The 20,230-nt window shown below is 43.4% G+C and overlaps 1 protein-coding gene across 1 annotated transcript in view; it reads right to left on the bottom strand.

Moving 5' to 3' along the window:
• Positions 1 to 20,230, bottom strand: part of LOC121278961 (microtubule cross-linking factor 1) — a 235,299-nt gene that overhangs the window by 28,711 nt on the left and 186,358 nt on the right. The window contains exons 12-13 of the mRNA XM_041189583.1: positions 18,514 to 18,590; positions 7,650 to 9,201 (exon numbers count right to left, since the gene is read on the bottom strand). Of these exons, the coding sequence (XP_041045517.1) occupies positions 7,650 to 9,201; positions 18,514 to 18,590 (1,629 nt within the window). The remainder of the gene's footprint in view (positions 1 to 7,649; positions 9,202 to 18,513; positions 18,591 to 20,230) is intronic.

Here is a 20,230-nt window from a genome sequence, read left to right as displayed (position 1 = left end):
ACTGAAGTGCCAGTCTAGTTTATTAGCTCAAATCCATCATGAACTCACAACTTTAAAATATGAACTTCAACCACCTGATTGGACTTGGACGACACCAGTCTTATCCAGTGATATGTTTCTTTATTCTTTCATACGATGTTGCCCATCCCTAATTGCCCTTTAATTGAATGGCTTGTAGGCTATTTCAGAAGGCAGTTAAGAGTCAACCACATTACTGTGGAGGATCTGGAGTCACATGTAGGCCAGACCAGGCAGATTTCCTTCCCTAAAGGACATTAGTGAACCAGATGGGTTTTTACAACTTTAATGATAGTTGTCATGGTCACTATAACTGAGATTTGCTTTATATTCCAGATTTATTAATTGAATTTTAAATTCCACCAGCTGCTGTGGGATTAGAACCTCATGTCCCCTACAGCATTAACCTGGACCTCTGGATTGCTAGTCCAGTGACATTACCAGTACAGCACCATCTCCCCATATAATGTGATAGCAAACTTCAAATGTATAGGCACCTTTATAAACAGAACTTTGTCTATTGAATATCATATCAAACTGCACTTCAGCCAGTTCCTCAGCAGGAGCATTTTACCTCACATCTAAGATCTGTCATGATTGCATGCTGCTCTGAAGTGAAGGTTGAAAGCTGTTTCTGCTGTTCTGTAGGAGTAGGTACATGTGAGATGGAAACACACTGTTGCGTATTGGTCCAACAATGAACATCAATCCTTAAACTCGGAGTCCAAAATTTTAAATTAGTTGTGGGTGTTAACGTGGCAGATCCATCTTCAGGGAAGCCAGAATACTAGGCAGAAAGCAATTGTGCTGGGCACCCCCCCCTACTGGTGAACTCTAATTTCCCACGTAGGGGAGGAAAACACACTTCTTCTGCTTGGACCCCTGCCACAACAAGCAGACATGTCTGGAAGACTCCCCATGCAATGCTGGGGTTTGACCCATTGCAATCCTTTAGGTAGGCCTAAAAGGAAGTAATGCCAGCTGAGAGCTGGGTTAAGCCCTAATAAGGCAAAGTAAAGGCTCCAGAAGACTAGAAGCCATAGGTAAATGATACTGGAGGTCATTGAGTGCCCTGACAATCTGAGCAGTGGCCCAAGCCTGTTCTCAGCTATTGAGTGACATGATGCCATTGAGGCATCTTTACAGGTCTGAGATACTAGTCTCCATAATTTGGAACAGGGTCTGAGGTTTCCCAGATTTTGCGGATTTAGAGGGCTCACTCTGCCACAGTGGGGCGAATAGAATTTTTGGGGCCGATGAAATCATCTTATATTACACCAGAGTTACATTTCCATACCCCATACTCTACCCTTAGATACTAAATATATTTGGTACATGTTAACTTGAGAGAAACTACATGCTTCACCTCAGATGCTCTAGGTTTAATATGAAGATGCCTGATACGCTTAATTGAAGACAAATGTTAAAGGCAAGACACCGTACCACCTAGCCTTCCTCTTCACTCCAACTTCAGTCAGAGCCACTCAAATCTCATCTAAAATTGTATAGCTCAGAAGGTTTTATAGTGATAAAATTGACCAAAGAATGAAAGATCCAGTCTCAATGTAATAACACAGGTAACTCGTTTTTAAACTAAAATCAAGCATCTCTCCGCCAATATTTATGAACCGGATAGATCAAACGTCACTAAGGTTGTTAACAAGGAACTTACAGCAGTGAGGCAGGCAGGGTTAGAGTCCCCAGGGGGTTGTTAGTAAGAGAGTTTGGCTCTGGGCAGAACAGACAGGAGAAGATAAATAAGACAAAATAAAGAGTAAAGTTACACATTGACACAGTTGTTATTAAACAGAAAGCCTTGCATTTTTATATAGCGTCTTCATGACGTCCCAAAGCATTTTACAGCTAATGAAGTACTTTTGAAATGTAGTTACTGTTGGAATGTAGGAAATGCAGCAGCCAATTTGCAACAACAAACTCCTACAAAGAGAAATGTGATAATGACCAGATAATCTGTTTTTGTGTGGCCTTGATTGAGGGATAAATACTGGCCAGGACACTGGGAAAGCTCCTCAGCTCTTGAATGGAATAGTGCCATTGGATCTTTTACATCCAACTGAGGGGGCAGTTTTGGCCTCATCCAAAAAAAATGATACTTCTGACACTACAGCATTCCCTCAGTACTGCACTGAAGTACCAGCCTAGATTTATGTGCTCAAGTGCCTGGAGTGGGACTTGAACTCACAACCTTCTGACTCAAAAGTGAGTGGAACTGAGCCACAGCTGTCAACTGGGACAATGATAAACAATCAGGTTCTTGAAGGCAGTAATTAATAGTATTACAGGACCTTCTCCAAATAGATCAGTCACAGATGAAGAAACAAGATACTCGTACAAGATGTCAGGGCTTGCATATTCTCCCCAATGACTCAGTTACAAACTGGGAATTTCCAACACGAGCAACCTATTGGTTTTAGCTCATTTGTAATTCCGTTGTGGTTTCTACGAGTTGTTCACTAACCGAAAATCAATTGATAAATGAAGCATCTGGTTTGAGCGAATTGTCTCCGATCTCCTGCTTTAGATATAATGAGATTTAACAAATTTACTGTGGATCTTGGTATCAAAATAGAATTGAAGGTCTCAATGATGACTGTGCATAGGCCATTGAGTTAATACGAAAGATCTCATTGATCTAATCACAAGCAATATAAACCCACAGATTATATACCAAAGATTATAAATCAAAAAGAAACAGCTGAAAAATATTAATTTGAAATAGGATTATGCATATAAATAGCTTGTACATTGCAAATATAGTAAGATAAATCATTTTAAAGATTTTCTTGTCTTCATTGTTAATGAGAAAATAACTTATTTAAGATGTTTCAGTCCAGAGTGCAAAGGCTCTCTGGAGAAGTCAGTGGGGAACTTGTCCCTGTTTTGGATATACCCTTTATTTCTACGCTTTTACCTGTTATTGTGCTCACTACAGTAGACTGGCTCAATCATGTTGAAAAGCCGTGTCTAAGGCAACAACTAGCAAAACAAGAGCATCCACTTCATGGCAAACACTGATCCCTAAGGAAAAGGTCACCATAAAAAACAGAGCAGTCAACATCGGAGATGCCGAGTCTGAGGCTTGGCATGGCAGAGTGTGTTTGTATCTTATATAGAAAGAGTTACAGCAAGAAACAGGCCATCTGGCCCGAATGGTCCATCCATTGTTTATGCTCCACTCAAGCCTCCTACTCCTCTTCATCTAACATTAACAGATCCTTCGAATTCTTTCCCCCTCAAGTGCTTAACTTGCTTTCTCTACCTATTAAATTTGCATCTACTACTCCTTGTGGTAGCGAGTTCCAAATTCCAACAACTTTCTGTATTGGATTTATTTGACTACCCCGTGAATGGAAGCCTTTCTTATATTTATAATTCTGAGCGCTAGTCATTCGCCTTGCAAGGACAACCTATCCCTTGTCCTTCTCTCCTTTTCCTGGGTCCATTAGTGCCAAAGAGAAGATAATGAAGCTAACTCTAATGGCCTGGGTTCTGTGGGTTTAGCACACTTTACGAAGCTGCTGCTTGGCAGGGTAAGAGCTGCATTGATAGTTTGATGATGGTTTCTATTTTCATGTTTTATGTTAAAATAGCTTCTCCATTCGCCCCCAGAGTGAATCCCTGGCACCTTCACAATTCTTCAAATGGGAAGATGGAGCTTCCCAGAGTACTGAGTCAAAGGTCTTGGGGAGATCTTTTTTTAAAAGTCTTTTATGGGATGTGAGCGTCGCTGGCTAGGCCAGCACTTTTATTCCCCATCCCTAATTGTCCTTGAGAAGGTGGTGGTGAGCTGCCTTCTTGAACCGCTGCAGTCCATGTGGAGTAGCAAATCCACAGTGCTGTTAGGGAGGGAGTTCCAGGAATTTGACCTGGCGACAGTGAAGGAATAGTGATATAGTTCCATGTCAGGATGGGCCTCGCTTGCGAGGCATGCATTTTTAATGCCTATCCCTAATTGTCCTAGAGAATGTGGTGGTGAACCGCTTTCTTGAACCACTGCAGTCCATGTGGTGAAGATACACACACACAGTGCTGTTAGGGATGGAGTTCCAGGAACTTGACCTGGCGACAGTGAAGGAATAGTGATATAGTTCCATGTCAGGATGGGCCTCACTTGCGAGGCAAGCATTTTTAATGCCTATCCCTAATTGTCCTAGAGAATGTGGTGGTGAACTGCCTTCTTGAACCACTGCAGTCCATGTGGTGAAGGTACACACACACAGTGCTGTTAGGGATGGAGTTCCAGGATTTTGACCCAGTGACAATGAAGGAATAGTGATATAATTCTGAGTAAGGATGGTGTGTGGCTTGGAGGGGAACTTGCAGGTGGTGGTGTTCCCACGCATCTACTGTCCTTACCTGTCTAGTTGGTACAGATCATGGGTTTGGAAGGTGCTGTTGAAGGACCCTTGGTGAATTTTTCTTCATTCATTCAGGGGGTGTGGGCTTCACTAGCTAGGCCAGCATTTATTGCCCATCCCTAATTGCTCTTGAGAAGGTGGTGGTGAGCTGCCTTCTTGAACCGCTGCAGTCCATGTGGTGTAGGTACACCCACAGTGCTGTTAGGAAGGGAGTTCCAAGACTTTAACCCAGTAACAGTGAAGGAATGGTGATATATTTCCAAGTCAAGATCATTGAGTAGCTAGGAGGGGATCTTTCAGGCAGTGGTGTTCCCATCTGTCTGCTGCCCTTGTTCTTCCAGATGGTAGTGGTCATGTGTTTGGAAGCTGCTGTCTAAGGGGGCTTGCTGAGTTCCTGCAGTGCGTCTAGTAGATGGTACACACTGCTGCTACTGTGCGTCAGTGGTGGGCAGAGTGGATGTTGAAGGTGATGGATGTGGTGCAAATCAAGCAGGCTGCTTTGTCCTGGACAGTGTCAAGCTTCCTGAGTGTTGCTGGAGCTGCGCTCATCCAGGCAAGTGGAGAGTATTCCATCACACTCCCGACTTGGGCCTTGAAGATGGTGGACAGGCTTTGGGGAGTCAGGAGGTAAGCTACTCGTTGCAGGATTCCCAGCCTCTGACTTGCTCTTGTAGCCACAGTATTTATGTGGCTGCCCCAGTTCAATTTCTGGCTAATGGTAACCCCGAAGATGTTGATAGTGGGGGATTCAGTCATGGTAATGCCATTGAATGTCAAGGGGTGATGGTTAGATTCTTTTTTGTTGGAGATGGTCATTGCCTGGCACTTGTGTGGTGCAAATGTTACTTGGCACTTGTCAGCCCAAGCCTGGATATTGCCCAGGTTTTGCTGCATATGGGCACTGACTGCTTCAGTATCTGAGGAGTTGTGAACGGTGTTGAATATTGTGCAATCATCTGTGAACATCCCTACTTCTGACCTCATTTTGGAAGGAAGGTCATTGATGAAGCAGCTGAAGATGGTTGGGCTTAGGAACTACCTTGAGCAACTCCTGCAGTGATGTCTTGGAGCTGAGATGACTGACCTCCAACAACCACAGCCATCTTCCTTTGTGCTAGGTATGACTCCAACCAGTGGAGAGTTTTCCCCCTGATTCCCATTGACTCCAGTTATACCAAATATTAGCTTGTGGTGTTACTACAAGCATTGGCTTATTCTGTAACTCCAAAGGTAGAGGACTGGCTCTCATGTCACTGGAGGGGCTTTGAGGCTCACACTGCTTGGTTTGCTCCAGCATTTTCAAAACCAACTACAGCAAGAAGTTTGAATTGTAAATTAGCTTCAGTGTTGTAGGAACATGGGTATAGAAGTGGGCCATTCAGCCTCTCGAGCTTGTTCTGTCATTCAATGAGACCAGAGTTGATCTGCACCTGATTCTATTTACTTGCCTTAGCCTGATCTATATCCATTTAGCCCTTGGCTAGCAAAAATCTAGTGATCTCAGATTTAGATTTAAAATCATTAATGGAGCTGGCATCGATTGTTTCTTGTGAGAGCACATTTTACACTTCTCCCACCCTTTATGGGGTGAAATGCTGCTAACTGCGCTCCTGAATGGTCTGCCTCCAATTTTAAGGTTAAGTTTCCTTGGACTCCTCAGCCCAGTGGTAAAAAGTTTCTCTCTCTCTCTCTATCTACTTTATCAATTCCATTCTAAGTTCTAAAAGGTTCCTAATTACAGGTGATCTATTTGATGGCTTGTTCTGTTTCAGTCCTGGGGGATTCACAGTCTAAAATAAAATAATGTCAAAACATTTCTTCATAGGGGACAAAAGATTTCATTTCTGACTGACTTATTCCTCCAATAAATGTGACCAGATCTCAGTTGCGAGGCTTCACTCGACAGCTCATTTTAATTCCTGCTGACAGCTGCCAAATTTGCCACCTCAGTCCTTGCAGCTCTCACTCTATTGCAGCTATTTCTTGCTCTCCTTTACTGGCACTTTTTGCTCCTACCTCCACTGCTTCCAAAGGAATTTGAGAATAAAAATAAAGCATTTTAGCTTTTTTTTTCCCCAAGGCTCTCTGATACTCAGTGATTTCACTCTGTGAATTGTTGAGCACTGAAGATTAGAAGTCCTGTATCCAGTTATTGGTCAGTGCTGAGGCAACTGATCTCAGCCTGGACAGTGCTATGCTCGGCATCAGTGGCTCTTGGGTCATGCAGGCAAAATCATTCAGGGTCCTAATCCCTATCCAGTCACCCTTGTTGGAAAACACCCCCCAACTGGTGTATGTACTGTAAGGTTTCACTGTAAGGTCCCAAAGGGTTAAATCACTGGCCAATGTACCAGTGAATGAAGGACCAAAGGACAAATGATGCCAGTGGAAATCTATCCTAAAAGAGTGGGGCTTTCATGATAGAAAGGGAGAAAAATCACTTTAAAGTCCAAGGTGAGATGTGACAGCGGACAAAGGACATGGTAACAGGGATAGAGAACGGGAATGGTGAACGTCAGCAGCACCGGCACAATTTTCTACCCACTGGAGTGGCACTTGCCATGCAGTATAATAATGACTCAGTACAAGTATGGACACAGGGTAAAGCACTGCCTCTTAGGATCAGCCAAGCACCTAAGTGAGATCTAAAATAGGAGTTATAAATTTAGTCATTTCATGGGTTCCCCACTGATTTCAGTGTGAACCAAACATTTGCACCATTAATCAGCAACTGCACCACAAAGCTGAACAAGTCCAGGATAGGTTCCAAAGTTATGACATTGTCATTAAGTCCTTGGAAGTGGTGACCAGAGACAATACGATTTAGTTTTCACTTTGTTAATGCAACACTTTGGTTTGAAAGGAGACTTGTAGATATTTACAAGGTGTAAAAGCCGCTTGCTTTGTTTGGTGTTTAGCAAATTTTCAAGCTCTAAGATCAATCCTGACACTCATTTAAAATTCAGAGCAGCTTTGGGACTTTGGGCACACGCTCCTCATGAACAAGGCAAAAACTAACTTTCATCTCACTGTGTGAGCCCATAATTCGGTGAACCCAATCCCCCATCACTCATAGTGTTAGGATTTAGTTGAATATAAAGTCCAAAATAAAACTCTAGACCCTTCACTTGTAACAGCTTGCAGCCACAGGTCCTTTGCAAAGTACACAGAAATATGTAGTTTTTTAATGATTAAAGTTTTAGTTTAACAACATTCTAAACAATGTCAGGCAGGCTAAGGATAAAGAATTACCTCAAGGGAGCCTGGGGAAGCTCCATCTGCATCTTCTGCCTTCGTATCATCATTGGCAGGTTTCTGGTTGTTCTTAGCTGGACTTTGTTCCTCATTAAAGGCCTGTTCAATAAGTTGTTTGTTTAAAATCCTGGCAGAGTTTTCAGTAAGCGTGTATCCTGGAGAAAGAGACAGTCCCTGCCTTGCAATGAGATCCTCACCATCTCCTTCCATCTCTGATTCTATGGCCATGACAGGACTTGGCGATCTGCCTCGGACACTCTTCAAAAACTCTTGAACTAAGACATAATTTGACCTGGGTTCTGCGGGCTTAGACCTACTTATGGTCCTGGACAACCTCTGTACAGTGTCACAAACTATAGGCGTGTGATCTATGATATTGAACAAACTCGAAAGGCCATCATTAATGGTAGTGTGAACTGGACTGTCTCGGGTGGTAGTCGATCTGGCCCAGGCTGATTCAGTAAATCCCTTCTGTGGATTGTTGGGCAAAATTCGATCTTTAGGCTGATCAGGTTTTGTTGGAATTTTTCTTTGCAGCTTTGGCGAGCCGTATTTTGGTGAACAGCATGCACGTTCAAATTTTGCCTGCATTTTCTCAACTCCAGGAGCCACCTGTTTGTTCCGCAAACTTCGCGAGGGCGATGACACTGGAGTTGAGCCTCCCTTTGGTGTCAAACACTTGTGTGGACTGCTGCTGATGCTCCTAAGGCACTCTGTCTGCAGACCTACACTGATGGTCTGGGTGGTCTGTGTTCCTGTACTCGTGACACCATTAGTCTGACATGCAATGTCTTTGAACTGGGGCTCCATTGAGTTAGAACGTATTCGGCTTATGACTGAATGAGCTACTTCCTTCATGTCATCACTCATATTACCAGATATTTTAAGGTCATGGAGGGATGAAGCAAAGCCAACAGTACTACAGATTGGGTGCTCCATGGGGCGGAGCCCACCCTCTAGTAGATCTTTGTGGTGCTTGCCAATGTCACATGGCCATCTTCCAAATACATCAGGCGATCCTCCCTTTGGCTCAACTACATTCCCATTTGATTTGATCTTGGGAAAGGCATAATCTGAATCAACTACTTTTGTCCCATCTTTATTAGGATGTGCTGACTCATCAAACCTGCGGATGAGTGGTGGGCTGTGATAGAGTCGCACTCCAATTTTATCTGGAACCATGCTGCTCCATTGTAGCTGCTTTTGATTGTAATCTTGGCTGCTCGTTGTGTTCGTTGTCATAGTGGCGCTAGTTGTGAGGTACCATGAGGCAGCTTGGAAAGGTTCCGGGGGTAAACTGCTAACCATTTTCTCACTTTCAGTCTTTTCTGTCCAGGCTTCTTTTGGTTTATCCCTGTTGGTGTACTCCCAGTTTTTTCTGTTGAACTCTTCAATGTACTTCAGGTCATCTGGAGACAAAGGTGGGGTCGTCTCATCCTTAGTGATGCCTATCTGTAGCTCAGGACTACCAGGTAAGTGCTTCTCAGGGAGGAAAGGGGAGCTATCCATCAAGCGTTGGAACTCTGACATGGAGGAAACCGACTTTGCCCTTTGAATAAAACAAGAACATTTTTAGTTGTGGCTTAAGAATTGAAAATTACTGTACTATCAAACAATAACTCAGACAGTGCTTGCACCACTTCACACTATCAATTTCATTGAGTCTCCAGGCTATGTGTACAAAAGTATCTGCTATTCTGTAGAAGCAAGAATAAGGTGAAAGATTCTTAATCTGTTTTATTTTGCAATTGAAATAGGAATGTTGGCCAATACTTGGGAGAAGATCCCTGCTCTGAATCTTGTTACTTGATCATTACTGTTCACCTGAGCCAAAGGAAAAGATAGTAAAGACTTCAGCTTCTCAATGGTGTATTGTCACTGGACTAGTGATCCTGAGACCCCAGGGTAATGCTCTGGGGACCCAGGTTCAAATCCCATCCAGGGCAGATGTGGAATTTGAATCCAATAATGCCTTTTAGGGAAGGAAATCTGCTGTCCTTACCTGGTCTGGCCTACATGTGGCCCAAGGCCCACAGCAATGTGGCTCTCTGAACAAGGGCAATTAGGGAATTCTGTCCATCATCCCATGAATGAATTTTAAAAATCCAAAGGATTGCACCTCCTCTGACAGGGCAGCATTACTGCATTGGTGATATTGTCTCTAATTCCTGATGTGGGTCCCAAATCCACAACCTTCTAACTGACCCAAGGTGACAGTGGAATACATTGTATCAGCACCCTGCAGGCTACCCATAGGTGCTGTAACCTCTTCAGAACTACTCAAACCTTAATCTTCATTGACTTACATAGAGATGCACAGAAACAAGCCAATCCTGATGTTCCACAAGAGCCTCCCACCACTTTTCTTCATCTAATCCTATCAACATATCCTTCCAGTCCTTTCTCCCTCATGTGCTTGTCTAGCTTCTCCTAAAGTACAGCTATGCTATTTGCCTCAATTACCCCTTGTGGTAGCCACTTCCACATTTTTACCACTCCTTGGGTAAAAATGTTTCTCCTTAATTTCCTATTGGATTTATTGATAACTATCTTTTTTTTAAAGGCCCTTAGTTTTGGTCAGATTTCCACAAGTGGAAACATCTTCTCTCCATCTGTCCTATTGAAACATTTCATAATCTTAAAGATTCTGTCACATCATCCTTAACCCTTCTCTTTTCTAGAGAAAATAATGGGATCAATTGTGTCCTCATCAAACATCCACATGCATTTTTCGTGGGATTGCTGTGAACAGACATTGAGCAAATTTTTTTCTTCCCTTTTTCTAACCCAGAGGTTAAGGTTCTGATTCAAGCATTCCTGCAGCTACCCCACCAGCTAAGTCACCACACTTTAGTGATCGAACCTAAGATCTTGCTGGCCTATATTGGGCTGAACATTTACCAACTGAACACTGGTTGGGGGAACTAGGGAGTGTGATGGTTGTTGAGAACTTCCACTTATTTCTAAACAGATTAGAACAACCAGCCTAAGACAACCCAAAAAAGGTGACATCTTCTTTCCAATTTATCCTAAAATGAGTGCAGATAATTCAGCGCAAGGTTATCAGCTGAGTTCACATTTTGGCTCATATTTCAAATCTGAAATATAGCTGTTTTAAATATCATCTGCCCGATATCGTCACAATGGGCTGAAAGGCAATGATTTTGATGATAGGAACACTTGAGATGGAAGAGCCAACTTTTGTTTCAGCCGCTGTCAAAAAAATGAGACAGTCCCAAAAATACATTCATCACAAATGAACTTTATTTTCAATATTGGTGGACAGGAAAAGACTAATTAGTCTGTCAAGCCTGTCTCTTTTACACTAATCTGTTCACCTGTCTTCAGGAAGGAACTGATTCATAATGGCATTCATGGTGGCCTCCAGCAGCTTATCCATGTGACCATCATTCATAATTGAGTCGAGAGACTGCAGTAGATTTTAACATGTGATGCTTCTTGGGAAGATTACCAAGAGCCGTTTTGATATGGTCAGGCCTGATATAAACTGGATGGACAAGCTACTGGTGCATTTCCAACTCGCTGACAGAGATGGGATGGGGTCGTAAATCCTGCAATTCCTCGGCAGAGCTGAGATCGCCATTTCAACTTGGGGGGGGGGGGCAGGTGATTGTGCCAGGTGCGGAGGGGGAATGGGACCCTTCAGAATCTCAAACATCAAGTGACAAAATATTTGAAGTGCCTTTATGCTCCTCTTGGTTCTACCAAAATTCATGAAACCACTCAGCTGCGCGACAATTTAGAAGCAGCCTCCAGTGATCCCTTTATGTTCCGTGAATTAGACTACTTTGCATTGAGTTCCACTGGGCATAGCTTGCAGTGGGTGGGGGAGACGATGGCGTGCGATCCAGGATAATATTCTGGGATCAGGAGTTCAAATCCCACCATTGCAGCTGCTGGAATTTAAATTCAATTAATAATCTGGGGCTGAACCTTCCGATTGGCATGCGGGGGTGGGCCCGACATGCTGACGCTTAAAATGACGCGTGATGACATCGGGTGTGCGTCCTGACATCATTGCGCATCATCTCGAAATTTCATTCGGCGGGTGCGCGTCTGCCGAAATGTCAACTGCCTATTAAGGCCATTAAAAAAGTAATTAAAGTATTTAAGAATGCTGCCTGTCCAGCCTTAAGGTTGGCAGACAGGCAAAAACACCAAGTGGCCAGGGTGAGGTTTCCTGAATCTTTTATAAAACAATTAAATAAATTTCCCCACCTTTACAGACATGTCCGAACTCATGTGACACGGCCTCATAAGGTGACATATTTGAATAAACTTTTACATCATTCATTGAAGTTTTTTATTGTCTATTCAATCTCCCTGAGGCACGGAGCTGCATGTGCGAAAGAGTGCAGGCCCCGACTCTCCCTCCTCCCCTCACCTGCACGGGTAGCACTGAGCGCTACTGGCCGCGTTTTACGCTGGGCTTGCCTTAATTAGGGTGCCAGAGTAAAATGGCAGCGCACAGCCGATCACAGGCAGCGATTGGCTCCGCGCCCACCCCCGCCCAGCCCACCCGCCGTAAGTAAAATCCTGGCCCTGGAATTGAAAAGCCAGTCTCAGTAATGGTGGCCATGAAATCATTGTCGATTGTCACGAAAACCCATCTGCTTCACTAATGTCCTTTAGGGAAGGAAATCTGTCATATTTACCTGGTCCGGCCTACAAGTGACTCCAGGTCAGCAGCAAAGTGGTTGACTCTTAACTGACCTCTGAAATGGCCTAGCAAGCCACTCAGTTCAAGGACAATTAGACAAATGCTGGCCTTGCCAGTGATGCCCACATTCCATGAAGGAATATAAATAAGGCTTGCCCAGCATATGTCACCTTTTGGGAGTTTTAAAATGGCATTGAGCTCCTAAGTGCATCATGCCCTACATTGCAACAGTGACTACACTTCAAAAGTCGTCCATTGGCTGTAAAGCACTTTGGGGCACCCTGCAGTTGGGAAAGGCACGATGTAAAGGCTACTTCTTTTTTCTTTTTGCCCTGTTGTTTGTAGTGGCAACTGTGGTTGACCATTTCCCAGCTGGGACCCAAAGTGGAAAACAGGACAGACGTAAGCGGCAGTGAGGCGGTAATTCATTTTTTTTCAGTGTTCTTAATCCTGCTACTGCCCCATTTGACAGAATGGTAGAGGAATCAATATATGACCTAGTGAGTGCTGGTGTTTTATTTTACCAAATAGAGCATCACAGCTGACCCTAGCCCTATCCTCACCTCATGCCCACAGATGAATACTTTCCTGTGGGAGTCACAGTCAACGCATTTTCCAGCCATTGCTGGATTATGCCCTCTGGTCCTAGACTCTCCCACAAGGGGAAATTACCTCTCAGCATCTACCCTGTTAAGCCCCCTAAGAATCTTATATGTTTCAATAAGGTTGCCTCTCATTCTTCTAAACGCCAATGAGAACAGGCCCAACCTACTCAACCTCTCCTTATAAGAAAATCCCTCCATACCAGGGATCAACCTAGTGAACCTTCTCTGGACTGCCCCCAATGCCAGTGTATCTTTCCTTGGATAAGGAGACCAAAACTGTTCACAGTATTCTAGATGTAGTCTAACCAGTGCCTTGTATAATTTTGTATAGTTTTAGCAAGACTTTCCTATTTTTATACTCCATTCCCTTTGAAATAAAGGCCAACATTCCATTTGCCTTCCCTATTACCTGCTGAACTTGTATGTTAGCTTTTTGTGATTCATGCACGAGGACCCCAAATCCCTCGGAGCTGCAGCTTTCTTCAGTCTTTCTCCATTTAAATAATATTCAGCTCCTCTATCCTTCCTGCCAATGTGCAGAGCCTCACGTTTTCCCACATTATATTCCATCTGCCAAGTTTTTCCTCACTCACTTAACCTGTCTATATCCTCTTTGGCCGGGATTTTCCGGCCCCATTGTGGGCGGGCCTCGCCGCGGGTGAGGCAGTGCCCCACTCAGAGATCCATTGGCTTGTGGCGGGACCGGAAGATCCCAGCGGTGGGCAGGTGCAGAGAATCCCGCTCTTTCTGTCATCCTCACTGTTTGCTTTCCCACCTATTTTTGTGTCATCCACAAACTTGACGATATACGTTCACATCTCTCATCCAAGTCATTAATATAAGTTGTAAATAACTGTGGTCCCAGCACTGATCCCTGTGGCATTCCACTAGTTACAGTTTACAGCCACCCTGAAAATGCACCCCCACGTATCCCAACTCTCTATCTTCTATTAGTTAGCCAGTCTTCCATCCATGTTAATATACTACCCCCAACACCAGGGGTTCTTATCCTAGTAAGAAGCCCTATGTGCGGTACCTTATCGAATGCCTTTTGGAAATCCAAATGTATTACATCTACTGGTTCCCCTTTATCTATCCTGCTCAAAGAGTTCTAATCAATTTGTCAGGCATGATTTCCCCTTCATGAAGCCATGCTGACTCTGCTTGATTATATTATGCACTTCTAAATGCTCTGCTATTACATCCTTTATAACAGACTCTAACATTTTCCCAGTGACGGATGTTAAGCTGCCAAGCCTAAAGTTAGCTGTTTTGGTCTCCCTCCCTTTTTGAATTAGGGTTCTGCAATGACAGTTTTCCAATCCTCTGGGACTTATCCAGAATCTAAGGTTTCTGGTAAGATTTTATTTTTATTCATTCACGGGATGTGGGCTTCGTTGGCTGGGCCAGCATTTATTGCCCATCCCTAGTTGCCCTTGAGAAGGTGGTGGTGAGCTGCCTTCTTGAATCACTGCAGTCCATGCGGTGTAGGTACACCCACAGTGCTGTTTGGGAGTTCCAGGATTTTGACAGTGAAGGAACGGCGTTATATTTCTAAATCAGGATGGTGAGTTACTTGGAGCGGAACTTCTAGATGGTGATGTTCCCATCTATCTGCTGCCCTTATCCTTCTAGGTGATAGTGGTCTTGGGTTTGAAAGGTGCTGTCGAAGGAGCCTTGGTGAATTCCTGCAGTGCATCTTGTAGATGGTACACACTGTTGCTACTGTGCATTGGTGGTGGAGAGAGTGAATGTTTGAGGATGTGGTGCCAATCAAGCAGCTTCTTTGGTGTTGTGGGAGCTGCACTCATCCAGGCAAGTGGGGAATATTCCATCACACTCCTGACTTGTGCCTTGTAGATGGTAGATAGGCTTTGGGCAGTCAGGAGGTGAGTTACTCATCGCACAATTCCTAGCCTCTGACCTGCTCTTTAGCCACTGTATTTAAATTGCTAGTCCAGTTCACTTTCTGGTCAATGGTAACCCCCAGGATGTTGAAAGTGGGGGATTCAGTGATGGTAATGCCATTGAACATCAAGAGGCAATGGTTGGATTCTCTCTTGTTGGAAATGGTCATTGCCTGACACTTGTATGGCCTGAATGTTACTTGCCACTTGTCAGCCCAAGCCTGGATATTGTCCAGGTCTTGCTGTATTTGGACATGGACTGCTTCAGTGTCTGAAGAGTTGCAAATTAACATTGTGCAATCATCAGCGAACATCCTCACTTCTGACCTTATGATGGAACGAAGGACACTGATGAAGCAGCTGAAGATGGTTGGGCCAAGGACACTACCCTGAGCAGCTCCTGCAGTGATGTCCTGGGCCTGAGATGACTGATCTCCAACAACCACAACCATCTTCCTTTGTGCTAGGTATGACTCCAACCAGTGGTGAGTTTTCCCCCTGATTCTCACTGACTCCAGTTTTGCTAGGGCTCCTTGATGCCGCACTCAGTCAAATGCTGCCTTAATGTCAAGGGCAGTCACTCTCATCTCACCACAGGAATTCAGTTCTTTTGTCCATGTTTGAACCAAGGTTGTAATGAGGTCAGGAGCTGAGTGGCTTTGGCAGAACCCAAATTGGGCATCAGTGAGCAGGCTATTGCTAAGCAAGTACTGCTTTATAGCACTATAAATGGCCCCTTCCATTACTTTACTGATGATCGAGAGTAAACTGATGGAGCAGTGATTGACTGGGTTGGATGTGTCCTGCTTTTTCTGTACAGGAAATACCTGGGCAATTACTACCAGTGCATCCACTATCTCTGTGGCTACTTCCTTTAATATCCTAGGATGCAACCCATCAGGTCTAGGGGACTTACCAGTCTTTAGCCCCATTAGTTTCCCCAGTACTTTTCTCCAGTGATAGTTTTTGCATTTATTTCCTCCCCCCTCTTTTGCCCCTTGATTATTTAGTATTTTTGGAATGCTATAAGTGTCTTCTACTGTGAAGACTGATGCAAAGTATTTATTCAACTCCTCTGCCATTTCCTGGTTCCCCATTATTAATTCCCCAGCCTCATTCTCTAAGGGGCCTATGTTCACTTTGGCCTCTCTCTTCCTTTTTATATATTTAAAGAAGCTCTTACTGTCCATTTTTATATTATTCGCTAGTTTACCCTCAAAGTTTTATTTTCTCCCTCTATTATTTTTTTGGTCATCCTTTGTTGTTTTTTAAAACTTTCCCAATCCTCTGGCTTACCACTAATCTTTGCCACATTGTATGTTTTTTCTTTCAATTTGATACTATCCTTAATTTCCTTGGTTAACCATGATGGGTTTATCCCTTTCCTAGAATCCTTCTTCCTCACTGGGATATGCCTTTGTTGTAAGTCATGTACTATTTTCTTAAATGTCTGCCATTGCCCATCAACTGTCTTTTCTGCTAAACTGCTTTCCCAGTCCACTCCAGCCAACTCTGTCCTTATTCCTTTGTAATTACCCTTATTTAAGTTTAGCACAGTTTCCGACCCAAGTTTCTCACTGAATGCTAAATCCTACTATGTTATGGTCACTGTTTCCTAGGGAATCTTTCACTTTGAGATCATTTATTAAAGCTGCTTCATTCTTCAAGACCAGATCCAAAATAGCCTGATCCATGGTTGGATCCACAACATATTCTTCTAGGAAACTGTCCCGAATACACTCTATTAATACTGCGCACAGTAATCGAGGTGTATTCTCACCAAAGCCCTGGACAATTGTAGCAAGACATCCTTATTCTTCTACTCCAATCTTCTTGGCAACATGTCACTTGCTTTCCTAATTGCTTGCCACACCTGCATGCTAACATTATGTGTTCTTTGCACAAGTTCACCCAAGTCTCTCTGAACATCAACATTTTAGAAATTTCACACACTTACAAAACTTTGTTTTTCTATTCTATTTCTACTACTGATGTAGATAACCTCACAATGCCCCACATTAGATGCCATCTGCCAACTTGTTGCCCACTTGCTTAATCTGTCCATCCATCTTTGCAGCCTCTTTGCAAACTCCTTACAGTTTACCAAGTTTTGGATGAGAGCTTAAACTGATGTCCTGTCTGCCTCTCAGGTCCCTAAAGATCCCTTGGAACCATTTCAAAGAGTAGGGGAGTTGTTTCCATTATATTACACAAGAACATTGTCTTGGCCAATATTTATCCCTCAATCAACATCACACAAATGGATAATCTGGCCATTATCACAATGCCGTTTGTGGCAACTTGCTGTGTGTAAACTGGTTTCCAAATTTCCTACATTTCAACAGGAACTAAACTTCAAAAAGCATGTCACTGCCTCTAAAGGAGGGATGCCTGGTGCTGTGAAAGGCACTATATAAATGCATGTGTTCCTTCATGCTCTCTTACATTCCCACCTAGCTTAGATACATTACTCTCTTGCCTCTTCATTCAAGTCATAAATATAGATTGTAGCGAGTTGAGGCCCTAGCACTGATCCTTGCAGCACTCCATTGTCAGCCTAACAACTTGAATATGCCCCATTTATCCTTACTCTCTGCCTCCTGCCTGTTAACCAATCCCATATCCACTCTGATATATTACCCCAACTCTATGTGCCCTATCTTGCATGCTAACCTTGTGCATGGCACCTTATTGAATGCCTTTTGGAACTCTGCGTATATAACATCCACTGGCTCCCCTTTATCTACCCTACTAGTTACATCCTTAAAACAATTATGAGATTCTGAACCCTAATAACTTTGTAAACATGATTTCCCTTTTGTAAAACCATGTTGGCTTTATCTGATCATATCATGATTTTCTCAGTGCATTACTAAGATGTCTTTACTAATAGATTCCACATTTTCCCGACAGCTGATTGGGGTAACTGTCCTGCTGTTTTCTATTTTCTCTTTCCCTCCTTTCTTGAATAGCAGTGTTACAGTTGCTAACTTCCAATCATTTGAGACTGCACTGGAACCTAAAGACTAGGGAAATCATAACCAACACATTCACTACCTCTGAAGCGACCTCTTTTAGAACTCTAGGATGTAAGCCATCAGGTCCTGGGGTTTTGTCGGCTTTGAGTTTAAGGATTCAAATGTTTTGTAGGTGGTTCAGAGGATGTTTACCAGATTGATACCTGGAATGAGCAGGTTGTTTTATGAGGATAGATTGGACAGGCTGGACTTGTTTGCACTGGAGTTTAGAAGAATGAGGGGTGACTTGTTTGAAGTATACAAGATCCTGAATGGTCTTGACAATGTGGCTGTAGAAGAAGTGTTTCCTCCTGTGGATGAGTCCAGAACTAGGGGGCATGATCTTAAAATTAGGGGTCGTCCTTTTAGGACAGTTGAGGGCAATTTTTTTTCCCTCAGGGGACTGGAACTCTGCCTCCAAAGGCAGTGGAAGCAGGGTCGCTGAATATTTTTAAGGCAGAGGTAGATTAATTCCTTTGCTTAACAAGAATCTAAGGTTATCAGGGGTAGATGGGAATGTTGAACTCAAAACACCACCAGATCAGCCATGATCTTAATGAATGGTGGCACAGGCTCGAGGGGCCGAGTTAAATATTGCTCGGAGAACCAGCAAGCACCGACTGAACATTACAACAAAATCTGATCTTGTACCTCTGAAGATTTGCTTTCCGAGTTTCTTTTTCTTGGAACTCAGCCGTGTCCTTGGTCTCACATATTTCATTCAGAGCCTGTAAAATGGAAAGAAGCACTTTGCATGTTACACAGAGCTCTATTCTGTGACACAGTGTTGATATTTACACCCTATTGTTACGCTTCCTAATATAAAAAAAAGTCACTAAGCACACTCCAGAGAAGTTTCAACCTGCCTCAATAGCAATGTGTCAAATGGTATATTTTAACAAATGATGGTGAGTTCCAAATGTTCTTCTGCTTATGAAACGGCTCCGTGGGTGACCTGCAAATGCCCTTGAGCTGTTGATCTTTCATGTTCATTTAGGAACAAAGGAATGCAGCATTACCATGCAATACACTGTATGTCTTTAAAGAAAATTGGTGGGATTTTCCAGTCCAAGAGGTCTTTGATGCCCACCCACCGCCAGAATTGTCTGGTCCTGCCAAAAGCCAATGGACTTTTGGCTGGGCTGCCGAATCTCCCGTGGCGCATTCCGCCATGACGGGGCCAGAAAATTCCGGCCTATATTACCAGCTCAATCACACTGCTTTAAATACTATAATCAGAACAGCTGAAAGGCATCTTTAATTTATTATTGGGTCAGTTCAACTTGGTTACTTTGATGATATAATTAGTGCTGGAGAAGTCTGACTTCCTCGCTTCACAAGTTTTAGCTCTTCACCATAGGCAAATGTCATTCAACAACTTGTAAAGTGACTTTACTGTCGCAAGGTTGTTCAAGGCGCCCTGGAGTTGGGTGTCAGGCCTAAACAGGATTAGATGGGATGAAGGGCATGTGATGTACGAGATAGATTTTAAGGGAATATCTGAAGAGGGGGCAAGATACACCATGAAAAAACAGGTTGAGGAGTGACTTCAGAGCATGGGAGTGAGATGGTGGATGTTGTAAGATGTTGTGTGTAGTTTGGTAGGTCTCACAAAGAGGTTCTGGGTCTTGTATAGTTTAACATTAAGTGTTTATTAACTACTCATAAATATATACCTAACACAGAAGAAGGTCTAAGCTCGGAGCTGACTCCATACTTGCCTCTACACGTCTCTATCAAAGTACAAAACTGCCCTCTAGACTCGGGTCATGTGTTCTTTTACATCACAATATGGGTGGTATAGTACCCAGTCCTATGCTGACACTTTCTATGCCAGACCCTTATACTACACCCCCTAAGTCTTTATCCAACATGGTTATAAATACATTCCTGTTTACTCAACATGTTTATGTTACTTCTACTGCCCTTTCTTCCCCCCTCTAAAGTCTCCGTGTTTACAGGCTCGGGTGGTCTGGAGGGTTTATAATTCTTCCAGATCATTTCTTTACAACAGTCGAAGGAGTGGTAGACTCTGCTGTATTGGGTAAACCTTGACGAATAGGAGGTTACTTTGGATGTGGTCGTTCTAGCGTAATTCTCTTTTTTCATTTGGAGTTGAACCTCTCCTTCTCAACTCCCATCTGGTGTTATCGATGGTCATTGGTTTATCCCATTCCTTATGGGGGGAGCAACTAATCTATAGTGCTCATTCTGTTTTTCTTTCTACGTGTGGTTTGGCGTGATGCTTGTTGTGTGGGTGTGATCTATTAATGGGCTCATCTTGCAGTTTAGCTTTCTGTGTAATAATGTTCACATTGGTTTGCTTCTCACTGAGGTGCGCTGTGGTCAGTCGATGGCTGCTTCTCTG

This window comes from Carcharodon carcharias, chromosome 6 (assembly GCF_017639515.1).
Source record: "Carcharodon carcharias isolate sCarCar2 chromosome 6, sCarCar2.pri, whole genome shotgun sequence".
In the NCBI taxonomy this organism is placed as follows: Eukaryota; Metazoa; Chordata; class Chondrichthyes; order Lamniformes; family Lamnidae; genus Carcharodon; species Carcharodon carcharias.
The sequence above is the reverse complement of the archived record's forward strand: the minus strand, read 5'-3'. Positions and strand labels throughout refer to the sequence as shown.